General features: G+C 37.7%; 2 protein-coding genes and 2 long non-coding RNA genes across 8 annotated transcripts in view; 3 read left to right on the top strand and 1 right to left on the bottom strand.

Annotated features, from left to right (window-relative positions):
* Positions 1-13,346, top strand: part of mms4 (Methyl methanesulfonate sensitivity 4) — a 51,997-nt gene that overhangs the window by 37,204 nt on the left and 1,447 nt on the right. The window lies entirely within an intron of this gene.
* Positions 112-2,379, top strand: LOC147875037 (uncharacterized). The gene is made up of 2 exons (XR_015536909.1): positions 112-558; positions 1,770-2,379. It is a non-coding gene; the product is annotated as an uncharacterized LOC147875037 (long non-coding RNA).
* Positions 555-4,741, bottom strand: LOC110829020 (uncharacterized). 5 transcript variants are annotated; one of them, XR_015536883.1, is made up of 4 exons: positions 4,367-4,741; positions 3,843-3,932; positions 1,956-3,670; positions 555-1,531 (listed from the first exon to the last, which is right to left on the bottom strand). It is a non-coding gene; the product is annotated as an uncharacterized LOC110829020 (long non-coding RNA). The 5 variants fall into 5 exon arrangements; XR_015536884.1 differs by having other exon boundaries at positions 3,494-3,670; XR_002542831.2 differs by lacking the exon at positions 3,843-3,932 and having other exon boundaries at positions 4,367-4,730.
* Ndc80 (kinetochore protein Ndc80) lies at positions 5,649-13,274 on the top strand. The gene is made up of 8 exons (XM_022062328.2): positions 5,649-5,938; positions 6,344-6,461; positions 6,598-6,813; positions 7,412-7,496; positions 8,202-8,433; positions 8,733-8,881; positions 9,569-10,246; positions 10,971-13,274. The coding sequence occupies exons 2-8, from the start codon at positions 6,358-6,360 to the stop codon at positions 11,436-11,438; spliced, it is 1,932 nt and encodes a 643-aa protein (XP_021918020.1). The 5' UTR covers positions 5,649-5,938; positions 6,344-6,357; the 3' UTR covers positions 11,439-13,274.

The raw sequence follows: 13,346 nt of genomic DNA, 5'->3' as shown, positions 1-13,346 counted from the left end.
CTATTAGAGGAAAATGCAGAGCCGTGTAATATTTAGAAGTAAACACAACGGCGACGTGTCAGTAGCCCAGTCGATAAAAAGGTTAACTACTAAACTTTAAAACACCCCCCCCCCCCCCCCGAACCACAATTATTATTTCTGAGTAAAATTTATTTTCGATTTCTTGTAAGTTAAGGCCGAAAACAGACAAGGCCCCGATGTGATCCGAGAAGACAAGACAACATAATAAATACAGCAACAGTGATGTGTATCATTGATAATGCGGTTGCTGCGAGGTCTTTATTGACCAAACCAGCAAAAATTCTAACTAAATCAAAGGACGCGCAACACATCCTCGACCATGGGCATAAATACGATGCAAAGAATATCATGAACCTATAAAGCATAATCTCCCAAGACATGACATTTTAGAGAAATTCTATATCTATAAAACTAGCAAGAGGCTGAATATTACAAATGAACAGAACGCACACGCGTTTCACTTGGAGGTTGATTTACATAAACATACTGGGGTGTTGAGAGAGTGGGAAGAAGTTGCTAAAGAAACAAGAAAGGATGGTGAGTTGAAAGTTTATTAAATAGCCTCCAAATTATCAAATTCCTTTGCATAAAATTTACATACATTCTGATTTAGATACAACATTTATACTGTACTGTGGCGTTGCAGAATATTTTCCAGCAAAACAACCATTTTGTCATGGCACAGATCCCACATTGTTAAAACAATTCAAAAATGTTTCCCTGACAGTAGTCTGGGCATGAGATGAGAAGCGATGCTGTGATCGTCAAGAACGAATTTGCTCTGTCTTGCTGCTTAAGTAACTTGAGTCAGGTCCCTCATGTTCCAGAACAAAATTATGAAGAATACACATAGCTTTCACAATTGAAGTTGCATTATGTTCATCTGTCTCAACACATTTAAGCAAAATTCACCATTTAGTACACATTATTCCAAACGCACATTCTACACTTCTTCAAGCCACAGACAACCGGTAATTAAAGACTCATTTCTTGTCGTCAAAGTTTCTTGCTGAGTATAGTGTCATTAAATATGGTAGTAGTGGATATCCCTCGTCTCCTAGCAATACAAATGGCACTTTAAAACCATACCAGGCAGCTCTGAAACCGGTGGAACATTCAGTTCTCTTCTTTCCAATAATTTGTAGAGGGAAGAGGTTCTGAAATTTCACGCATCACTTTGACGGCCCACAGTGCCTACATCAACCACAATCAGTTTGCAATTGCTGTCAACAACAGCCTGCAGCAAGTTAGAATAAAAGTGTTTATAATTATAAAACTTTGAACCACTTCAGTCTGGACACTTAATTGCAACGTGTTTGCCATCTATGCACCCAATACAGTTCAGGAAATTCCACCGGTTCGCATATTATCAGCTATATTATTCCACATTTCTGTCGGGAGAATGGCCCATATCACTTTGCAAGCATCTTTCACAATTTCTGACAGGGTTGTGTTACCCATTTGAAAATGCAGTGTTGGAGAGTGGAATGATTCCCCAGTAGCAAGGAACCTAAAACATACACAAAGAGATGGTTATTACTTACTCTAGCATTTGGAGTTTCGGCTAAAACTAAGTGTAGTGTATTTTGGCTACTTTATGTCAAAGGTTCTAAGAATAAGTTTTGTTACAGTTCTGAAGATAATATCGGGACCTTCTACTAACTGGAACTTGTTACATTAATTAAGTAGTATAGACAATCACTCAAAATATATCACAGAACTATTCATTCAGGTGCATATCGTTTCAGTCAAAACAGTAAAAGGAAGATGGAAGAACCTGAGGGATTACCATCAACAAGAGGTTAGAAAATAAGAGAAGCTGAGATCCGGTGATGGGAGTGATGAAAGGGGGAAGAGCAGCTCATGGCCGCATTTCACATTAATGTCTTTCCTGAAGGATGTTTTGAAGTCAGAGATCAGATGTTCAAACCTACCTATGGTAACACCATCAACTCAGAATATTGAAGATAAAGGTGAAGATGACTGTTCACAGTTGTCCGTATTAGAATCTGAGTCTCAGTCTGTGCATTTTGCTAGACATTCTTGATAGAGAATGTGCACACGAGGAAGATGATGACGACTTGCTATTTTTGAAAAGTTTGTTGCCACACACAAAGTCTCTTCCACATACAAGGCTTCATCTGCACTCCACATTTCAAGACTTAATAATTCAGGAGTTGGAACAAGTGGAATCTTCAAGACTCTCTTCAGACTATTCAGCTGATGTGCCCAGCCTGAATCATCAGCCAGAAGACGTACCATCATGAATGGAAAAACTATGTGTCTTCAGTTTAGTTGATGCTATCTTCGACTGACATGGATTGAAATTTTCGAAACTTAAAGAAAGAATTGCAATTACGTTTATTTTTTTATTTTTCCTTTCCTCACAGTTACAAGTAATCGTTCTTCAGGAGAAACTGGTTTCTTTTCTTGAGAGATTGTCCTTCAATTTCTTCAAGAGACGATCAAATGTGGCTGTTGACATCCGTAGGTACTCAAAAAATTTGTCATTAAATTTCCATGCATCTCTATATATCATCATCACGGGTTCTACAGCCTATTACAGGCCTTGACTGCCCCAACAATGAGCTTTCATTGGTCCCTATGTATGGCTTTCCTTTTCCATCCCTGGACTCCGAGAGCTTGAAGATCTTGTTCTACACTATCAAGCCACCTAGTGGGAGGGAGGGGGGTGTTGTCCTCCCTCTCTTTCTTGTTCCTTCTATATTGGTAAATGTCACTTTCTTGCTTGGGTGTGCTTCACTGGCTCTATACAGGTGTCCCAGCCACCTTAGTCTTCCTGTCTATTACTTTAATTACATCAGGCTCATTATATAAATTGTATAATTCATCATTATATCTGATTCCCCAGTTTCCATCTTCATTCTTTGGACCATATATTTTCCTTTCAAATACTCTTAATTTGTTCTCATGTACCTTCGTCAGGGATCAGCTTTCACTCCCATAGAGCAACACAGGTCATAGAAATGTCTTGTATAACGTGTATTTTGTCTTAAGGGTGAGGTGCCTGGATCTTAATTGTTTTTTTAGTCCACAGTAACATTCGTTAGCTATCAGTAGTCTATGGTTAATTTCTGGAGTTAGATCATTGGTTGAATTAATTAAAGTGCCCAAATATTTAAATTCGTTTACTTTCCCAAACTTGTAATTATTTACTTTCAAGTATTCCATATTGGTTGGTCTGTGCGATATTTCCATGTATTTTGTCTTACTTTCATTAATAGCAAGGCCCATTTCATTGGCTCTATATATATAGATTATTAAACTCTACTAATGAACCCCTCCACTGATTGAATTCATGCACCCAACACAAATAAGAAGACACATTGTCAAGCTTCAAAACTGTTCTTTCCATCAATAAAAGTTTCTTGGATAGCTTCGAGAGAGCCATCCTTCCTGCTTACACGCACAGCACCTAGCACACTGCCCACGAGGTGCAGTGCAGCCGTACCTTTATAGAGACTTCTAACAATCCAAGTTCCAAATCTCAAATCCTTTTCAATGCTTTGGTCGTGCCAAAGAGTCCACCAGGTTCTGAGTTAATCATCTTCAACAAAGTAGGAGACATTGTTCTCAACAGTCACTGACATCCACTTTAAATGCTGTAAAAGAACCTTCTATTAATTTCCTGCAACAATGAACATAACAAATATTAACTTCACTTTTTAAGTATGAAAAATTATTGTATCTATAACTATAGATCAAATCTACAAATGTATGCACATCCATATTAAGTGCCTCCATGTCACATCTTTTCCCATGCTTGTAAATGGAATTATAATCTAAAACTCAGTACGTACACAGAAGACAAAATGTTTGGACCAAGAAGCACTGAAAATCACACAATTCTTTACATATTGCTCTGCGCTACATATATCGTGAATAGTAAGCTGCAGAAAAAATGCCAAAAACAAAGATATTTGTATCTACCAACATGTTACAGAAAAAGTAAATTAATATACACATGATGGAAAATATACACAAGAAATTTATCTTCTAATTCATGTCAAAGCCAAAAATGGATAAAATCAGGATCATTTAATTCCTTTCACATGTTTGTAGTAATAAGCATGTAAAATTTTATATAGGTCTAACCAGAAGAACATCTCAAGAAAGACATAGGAATATGTCTGGTCAATTAGAAACAATAAAGACACAACAGGATATGCATATCACTCAGAAAACACAGGACACTTATGGCCCCATTGATGTCACAATGGATATAAGTGTCAATACAGTCATTACTTAGTAGTAAAAACTAATGACCCTGAAATAAAATCGCCTCCACCTTCAAAGGGAAAAATTCAACTCATGTCAGCTTTACCTCATCAATTCCATCAGTTAATTTTACTACTGGCGACATTTGTACTTCAGAATAGTCATCTACTGTATCCATTTTTAAATCGAAAAACTACAAAAAAAATTTCAACACCAAAATGTCGGGATAATTTCCGTCGCAGTGTTAAACCCGAGACTACAGAACTACCATCAGACAACGTGAACCGAAATTTATCCAAACTGCTGATATTTTGACACGGCGAACGCACGCAAGGCCCCTAGATATCAACGAGTATGCGAGATCGTCGACAATCAATGCGTTTGAGACACCTGTGGTACACATCACGGTTCATATAACACAACCAACATGGATTTAATTGCTTATCATTTTGTCCTTTCCCTGACCTGCAGAGACACTCATGTGTAAGGCTTTCCGTGACATAATGGGCATGAATAGTGCACATTTTACAGCAAATGTTAGTTGTTCTACAAAGTTTCAATCCTCCCAAATTATGATGAAGAATTTGGATGTGATGCAGCTGAGAATTAGTTTATACAAAATATACAATAAATGCTGCAGCATATCGGTAAAATGGAAACTTGGGAACGTAGGAATAGTAGGGAATGAAACATCCAAAAAAGCAAGAAAATCAGCACCCAACATAGTATAGTTGTTTGAAACTTCACATCCTCTAGTATAAATTGGAATTAGTCTGAAAAACCACTAAATAGAAATGACGGGCAGTGGTAATTTTCTATACAAAAAATAGTGGTGGGCGTGTTTATACCATATTAATTCCTTTATTTGAACACCCATAGTAGAAATCCATAATCCAATTTTTCTCGGAATACAAAGTTGACATTCTTGCCGATCGTCTCAACTAGTGTGTAATACCATTAATTTTTATGCTGTACATCTGAACCACATGACAACTTTATTATTATTGTACTTAAAATGTTTTATTTTTGGTTGTGAGTCTTTTATTCAGTAATTTACTACGCAGTAAAAACTGCAAGTCCTCCTAAATGTATTGTCCTGAGTCACGCCTTCCGTCATCAATTTTCATCTCTAAAATCGAAATATGCTGAACTCGGACACGAATAAGGCCCAATAGATGATATCATGGACATATTAACAGTAGCTCCAAAGGGTAAAATGCTTGATATTTTAGAAAAATTCCATACATACAAAAGTCGTAAACGCAAAGCCATCATTAACGAACAAAACGCCCAATATTCCAACGTATTGTTTGACCTGGCATTAAACAGGAGTAAGTAAATTTTCGATGGTTGGCATCCCCGATTTCGAGCTTATATATACCCCGCGCATTCAACATAAAGTCTCTCATATACAATAGTTAGGTACAGAGTTCAACTTTTGTGAATTACATCTAGTGCAGTATCGCTTGAAATAATAGTTTTGTGAATTACCCTATTTATTATTCGTCGGTAACTAACACATTGAATTCAAAAACCGTTGGTATTTTCGTGTCTTCAATGATGGCGCTGGAGTCTATTTCCGGTGGTCAGAAAAGGCGGCAATAGGATTTGCACGTAGATGTTATTAATGTGTGGATGTAGTTGGTTATTGCTTGTTTGGTAGAAACGTTTCGAAAGGGTAAGAATCAATTTGAACAGTATTTGCTGTAGATGTATACTTGCGGTATTTGTTCCATTGGTCAGCTTGTTTCATTTCCCATTAGTGCTTTCTGATTTTTCAAATTGTGAGTCATGTACAATTCATTGTGCCAAAGTTGAAGGATATGTCAGCCTCGTGTCGTTAATAAGCTAGCTTTAAATGTAGATGAACTAAATATATTGGAATTTGTGACACGAGCATGAGGAGTGATGCTTTTAAATAACCGTCACTGGTAAGACCAAACACTGTGTAATGACTAAGTGAGGGAAGATAAATAAGAAAAGTGTGTCAGGTTATAAATAATTAGGCCTTTGTATTAAAAGAGGTATCTGAAAGGAAACATTAGTGATTGTGGACTAGTTTAATGAGCTGTTTCATGCACAGGTAAAAGCATCAGGATGGGAAAGTCATCTCTTGGCAAACGCAAAACAAATGTTCTTCCTTTTCGAGTTTCATCATTAGGAAATGTAGGAGAACTTCCTGAACCGGGCCCATCTCAACGGTAAGTTGCATTCTGTCTGCCTCTCTGTAATGTTTATGTGCTGTTTAGAAAAAGAACACTCTTGCTGCAGGGAAATTTATTTTTGTGTTCAAGTAAGTGAATACTTTGTTGTACGGCCTAATGTTCCTTCTTTCAGTGGTCGAACTTCTGTGAAGAAGTCCTACATTCCAAGACTGTCGAAGAGCAGAGCTCTGTCATCCTCGCCAAGCAAGGATGCTGCAAAATCTATCTCGTATGCAGGTTCCTTGAGGCGCAGTCGGAGTAATTCCAACCTACATCAGTTTGCAGTAGGAACTCCCATGACTCCTATGTACTTCATGGGCAGTGTTCCTGGAACTGCCCAGTCATCTAGGTAGGCATGGCACCTCATAGCCTGAAATCAGCATTCAAAGTGGATAGACTTCATTTATGATTCTTTAATGCATTCACTGCCAGTGAAAAGTGCTTTATGCCAGAGGGAAACACTGCTTGAAAATTAATTTGCTGTGGAGACGTATTTTTTGCAACAGGTGTCATTCTGTAGCTTTACAACCTTCGTGCGAGCTGGCTCTTTTCATTAACAAATAAAAATACAATCTGATAAGATAGGTTAGCTGAGTAAAGTGACTAGGATGATTTTTTTAATTCAGCAGGACAGGGACTGTTCTTACTCTCTCATAAAGGTGTGCAGAGAATTAAAAATTGTTTCCTAGCCAACAGTTTCAAGTGCAGAGATGATGTGAAATTTCTGATATATCTGAAGAATGTAATCTGTACTGTTATAAATTATGCACGTAGATGTGTCTATAAGTAATATAATTATTACTTTATATGTTTTAGTAGCGTTGCCATGTAGAAAATTTGGGATGTTGAATACTTTACAGGATTCAAGACCATGCTTATCTCTTCAATCTTGCTGTGCCATCTAATTTTCTTGCCTCCCTCATCCCATGTCCTGTATTTGATTCCAGGGTTGGTGGACGATCCACTATGCCAGTATTAAAGGATCCCAGGCCTCTGTCTGACAAAAGATTCCAAAATGCGGCATTGCAGAGGGTACAGTATGAGTCCGGCTTTCTTTTATCTTGATGTAGAAACTGTTACCAGTTGTCTTTAAAAACTTAGTGGTTATGTTTTCATAATCATTGTTCTGCATCACAGCTGATGTTCTGTAGTATAAGCGTTGTTGACGATGAAACTTCACTTGACCCCATCCCTCCCTCGGCAGTCACTTTGCATCCAGGCGCCACAATTAAAAAGTCATAGTGGACTTGTGGTATTGTTTCCCTAAACCTTACAGTGTTATTGCATCAACTTTCCTTCATCTGCTGTGTATTTACTGGTAAAGTTGTCTCTGTGGCCCAATATTTAGATTATATTCTTATGAATTTCTGATGTAAGTATAGTGTACGTCAAACTACATATGAAACAGTTCAATTTAGAACAATTTATGCGTCAAATGATTACATTTATTATAGGAATAATAAAGTTCCAATGAAAGTATGTGTCACTCTTCATAAAACATAGCTTCCTTATGCTTAAAAGGGTTAAACAATTTATTAAGGTGTTAGTAAACTTTATATTAACGTAATTCTATTTACCTACAATTATATAATGTATCCTTTCACTTTAATTCAGCTGGTAGATTTTAAAACTATCATAAATTTGAGCTGTTGATATCAGCCTTGAAGTTCACGAGACATTCTTACCTGGATAGCAAAAATTGACACCAAGTTACGTTGCCTGATTTGTCTGTTGCAGATCCAGAATTATCTTCATCAAAATGATGATGAAGATTTGAAGTTGACCACTTCAAAGGCCTTGGCCACACGTTCGCTTACACTAAAGGTGTTTGTGGATTTTGTATATCATTTGCTGTCTCATTTTTTCAAGAAACACATTATAAATATGAGCAACTATGCGGATGAAATTCCACACCTGACCAAGAGGCTCGGATATCCAGGCAGCGTTAAGAAATCCTGGCTGATTACAGGTTTGTACCCTACAAGTTAAAAAAAAATTGTCATTACTCCTTTTTCTTAACCAATTGCTTGTTACCATTTGTGTACCAGCCAGATCTTCATTTCCACCAATCAGATTTGTCTCATCCCACCTACTAAGTAATCGATAAACTTACCAATACACATTCACCCTGAAGATGGTGGACAGCTTTCATCATTCAATGAGGCTCATCACTGAAAGCCAAAGCTGTACACTGGATTTTAGTTGCAAATACTGAAGTACAGGAAGTCTTGTAATTGTTTATGTTCATAATTTGTTTAATATTTGCAGCAAACTCGTCACACTCGTGGCCTAATGTCATTGGTCTACTGTCCTGGTTGGTAGATATAGTTAGAATATACAGACCCGAGATGTTGAGCATGATTATGTTTCCTCCTGAAGGTGAGGAAGTTGTAAATGAAAGCATTCTCGATACACAGGTAATTACTTCTTGTGTTTTTTTTTCTTTCCCCATGGTCCTTCTGATGAGATAATTAAGTACAGTATGACTGTAATCTTGAGACTTGCAAGGAATGCAGGAAGTCTGCAGCATTAAAGGCTGACACTATCTTTCCTCCTCCACCCCGCACTTATCAAGATTACAGTCGTGGACTATATAATATACATTTCATAAAAGATCTATGAACATTGAGAAAATATTATGTTATGTGCAATTATTCCTCTTTCGTCCTTTGAACAAACAGGCCCAGTGGTTTGTCGAGGAATAAAAGCATGCAGCTCATATGACTGAGCTTTTTCATGATTTTCTCTGTGTGTATTTGTAGTTTCTCATTCTGCTATTTATCACCTCTTTCGAGGAAGCAATGTTTACCTCTGAAATGTGGTGACCACCTTCACAGCTATGTGGCATCTCAACCAGAACCCCCAAAGACAACTGTTCACAGATTGAACATTGATTTTTATAAGAAACACAGTAAAGATTAGTTTTTTAGTTTGTATTCTGATTACATTTTAAATGCATCAATATGGGTGAAGAGAAGCAATAGATGGTTGTCTTTAGAATTTTGATTCGAACATCTTGAATTTTAAAGAATCTTCATCCTGATAGAAATTACGAGAGAAACATGCACCTCCGTAAGTTGTTGTTTTTGTTTTGTTTTTTTCAGACAATGTTCTCCTACTATTTCAAGTGTTATGACATTTTTAACAATGATGAAGCAAGTGAGGAACGTATGGCTGATGAAGACAACCGTCTAGTCCATGAGATGGCTTTGAAGCTTAACATAAACAAAGAAGACTTCAGAGCGATTACAGAAGAAATCAGAAACCTGAAAATGCAGTTGGACAATCCAGAAGATAAAGCGGCACGCAGAGAAATGATAGAATTAGAAGCTGCATCTGAAAGTCTCCACAATGACTTGAAGAAACAACGACATTGCGTTCAGAAAAGGGATGCCTATCGGAATGCGCAGCAGGATAAAGTCGCAAGGCTCTTGTCTAACAATGATGTGTTGAAGATGCACATCGAGAACGTGCAGACAGACATTTCAAAAATGAAGCATGTTATTGAAACTCAGAGCATCACTCGCGAGGATAAGGAATCCATCGAGAGCGAGTGCAGAGTGCTGGAGGAGACTATCAAAGTGAACCAGGCTTGCTGCGATGCGTTGTCAAAGACTGTGTATGCAGATGACATTAAAATAGCCAAATTGAAAAATGAGTTGAACAACAAGTGCGTAGATTACAACACGTCCATTATGGAGTACAGAAGTGGACTTCCAGCTTTAGACGTTTTTAAGATGCCTATGAACTTCCTGCACAAAGATACTGATCTTATCATGCAGGTAAGGTCTACAATAACAGTTCAGTGCTTAGCTCTCTTTTTTATGTGTGTTAAATTCTCTACTCAATCTGATTAATGTAAATGAGAGTTTTACGGTTTTCCTCGTTCCCTTCAAAATGATGCTGCGATAACACTTTGAAACAGACAGACAAATTCATTAACCTTTATCGTTTGCGAATAGGCTGCTTTAACCCATGTAGTACAGTTCTGCTGACTGGACTCCTGAGTTGATGGTTTGGTACTATATTAATGAGGTGCATGACCCGCTGAATCATATACGTGATCTGTAATGGTAGTATGGCGCAATTTGTCTTCTTCATTCCATTCATTTTGTCCCTCTCAATGCTCAGTCTATAAATTGCCCACAGGGAGCAGATGGACAGGTACAGTGATCAGGCATGGTGTACTCCCTATATACAAAGAGGACAAGTTGATACGTTAGTGTCCTTGGCTGAACAACAAAAGTGCTCCATATGGCTTTTGCATTGCGTAATACTTATCAAGAGCAACAAAAAATAATTTAATGAAGTTTTCTCGGGGAATCAGCCATGTCAGGTGGTTGCAAGAAACTGAGGACCAAGACAGTTCTCAAAACATCGGTTTTCTTACGACCATCTGATGCAGCTTATTGCCCGAGAAGACTTCGTTGAATTTAGTGGCCATTATAGATCCTACAAAAGAATCACTGGTTAATCATCTTTTCTGAATCTTTGTTTCGTTCACAGCAAATTGTTGATGAGATGGAGAACTTCAGGACAGATTTAAAAATGAAATTGAATGAAATGGAAACACGGGCAGAGGAGCAAGAAGAATTTGCTGCAGAGGCTGTTGAACGCGAGGTCGCATCCTCTGAAGAGTATGACAAGTATGTGAAGGAGGTGGAAGACTTGAAGGCAGAGGTGACAAACCTGAAGGAGAAAGTAAAGAATGAAGAACAGATGTTTAAATGCAATTTGAAGAGACTGGAAGAAGATTGTGTGGATATTGTAGCAAAGATGCCTTCTGTTGAGGAGGAAGAAGAGAAATTGAAGGACAGTAGAGAAAAAGTTCAGTTCATGACAGATCACATATCGAAAGTCAATGAACAGGCACATTCGTTCTTTCAAAAATATGATGCCATTTATGAAGACTTGATACAGAAGTTGAAAGGTCAGATGTTGGAACATATGAAACAAAGGGAATCCAAGAAATAAAGTTACAGTGTTTAGGCACAATATTTAATTCTCCTGTGGTATTATAATCCTCTCTGGGTGAAACAAAATACTCTGCTTTTTCTCTGATCGCATTATGTCCTTTTGCTTGTCGTTTTCTTTAATTTCTGGGTATTAAGTATCTACCGAGATTGAAACTTCAGAGACATTGCGTGGGCTGGCAAATATCTTACTTTGCTGATGTTTTGGATGTGCTTATTGCCTCTGTCATTGAGATGATGGAGGCAGTAAGCACCTTTGGAATTGATTACTTGTATGTGACTACGCTGTGAAATATCCCAGATTGCTGTCATTTTCATATTTGCCACTGTGAGCACCTGAAATTTCCCTTGTTTTGTGTTCAATATATTACTTATTGTTACTGCCTCATCATTTAACATATAATCTGTACTACTGCAAATTATGGACAAAAACATAAATTTTATGTTTCATTTTATAGCTCCTGCTCGTCTCACCATATGGATTGAAACATTTAGAGGAAAGTATGTCATTGGGATCTTATCAAAACTTACTTATTGTCCCATCCCTATCTGTTTTATGATAATATAAATAAGCACACAAACAACTACAGTGAAACCTCTATCCATCGTTCCCGGAACTATCGTTTTCCCGGATGCATCGTCCGTTTTGTTCGGTCCCGAATACATCCCATATAAAATAATGTTACATTTTCCCGCTTCTATCGTTCCTCGAACTATCGTTTTATCGCATCGATCGTTCAAAAATCTTAGTCCCGGCCCACAATTTTCCCGCAATGATCGTTTCTGAGAAATTAAAATGCTGGGTTTTGAGATAAATTAATACCGAAAGACGCACAATGTTTTTGGAATACGCAGTAGCGGTAACCTGTTATGTCGCCCAACCAGCACATTCTTTTGGAATGAGGGTCAGCGGTGCAGGGGTGATATTGGAGTGAATGGCGGTGCTCATTGTCAGAAATTTTACGATTTTAATTAGGGTGCACTCATATTTCGTTCCAGCGATGCCAGATGGCATGTGCACTGTGAATTTCTTCACAAATGCTTTTATTACAAGTACAAAGGAAAGGCTGGCGGCACTTTTCATTCTTCTGGTTCATCTCGTTTCCAGCGGTTCAGGGTCTTCTACAGCTACGTTTCGTTGAGTTCGGCAGTAATAGTATTTCCATTCTTCCTGTTATTGTCCGCAAAGGGGGTTGGAGTGGTAAGGAAGAGGGAGACGACGAATGCGAGCCCGAAGCTTTGCCGAGTTTTGCCGAAGCACACGCTGCATTGGCGAAAGTGAAGTCGTTCTTTTATGCGCTTAATATTAGTGAACGTGACGAGGAAAACACTTTGAACGTGGAAAGTGCTCTGTTTGGTCTAAAACGTAAAGTTTCGACAAACCAGTTGTCCACTAAAGACTTTTTTGGTAAAAAGAAGTAACTTTGAAAGAGAAACATTGTTTTTTTAAAATTTTTAATGCTTTCCCGCATCTATCGTTTTCCCGCATTCATCGTTTTTATTTCCCACCCCCGCCGAAAACGATGCATCGAGGTTTCACTGTATTAACACTTCATTGCATTTAAACCTCAAAAGGTCATCAGATGCCACTGATGATGACCTTTTGAGGTTGAAACGCGTATGGCAATAGTGTCCTCTTTATAATGTTAATAGTTGTTTGTGTGCTTATTTATATTCTAATACACTACACGGTATGCAAAGTTTTAAAAATGTTTTATGATAATTTGGTGCACTTACTATAGAAATGCAGTATCAGTTATATTGCTTTTATCACAACATAAAAATGCTGTAACTGCTTTATTTTTGACATGTATAAATTGGAATTCACCATTTTCAATGTGTATTGCTCATTATTTTTGTTAAGTTACTCCTATCCCAGTAGAAAGTTGTTTCCCACCCTCCTCTTTTC

This window comes from Zootermopsis nevadensis, unplaced genomic scaffold (genome assembly GCF_977971745.1).
Source record: "Zootermopsis nevadensis isolate Lab colony 2312 unplaced genomic scaffold, Znev_1.0 Znev_ptg000002l, whole genome shotgun sequence".
Taxonomy (NCBI): domain Eukaryota; kingdom Metazoa; phylum Arthropoda; class Insecta; order Blattodea; family Termopsidae; genus Zootermopsis; species Zootermopsis nevadensis.
This window is presented reverse-complemented; position numbering and strand designations above follow the sequence as displayed.

Coding starts and splice junctions, on each gene's coding strand:
- Ndc80 (XM_022062328.2), top strand. CDS start 6,358: ATGGGAAAGTCATCTCTTGGCAAACGCAAAACAAATGTTCTTCCTTTT. Junction 7,497..8,201: donor AAAATGCGGCATTGCAGAGG/GTACAGTATGAG, acceptor TGTCTGTTGCAG/ATCCAGAATTATCTTCATCA. Junction 10,247..10,970: donor ATACTGATCTTATCATGCAG/GTAAGGTCTACA, acceptor TTTCGTTCACAG/CAAATTGTTGATGAGATGGA.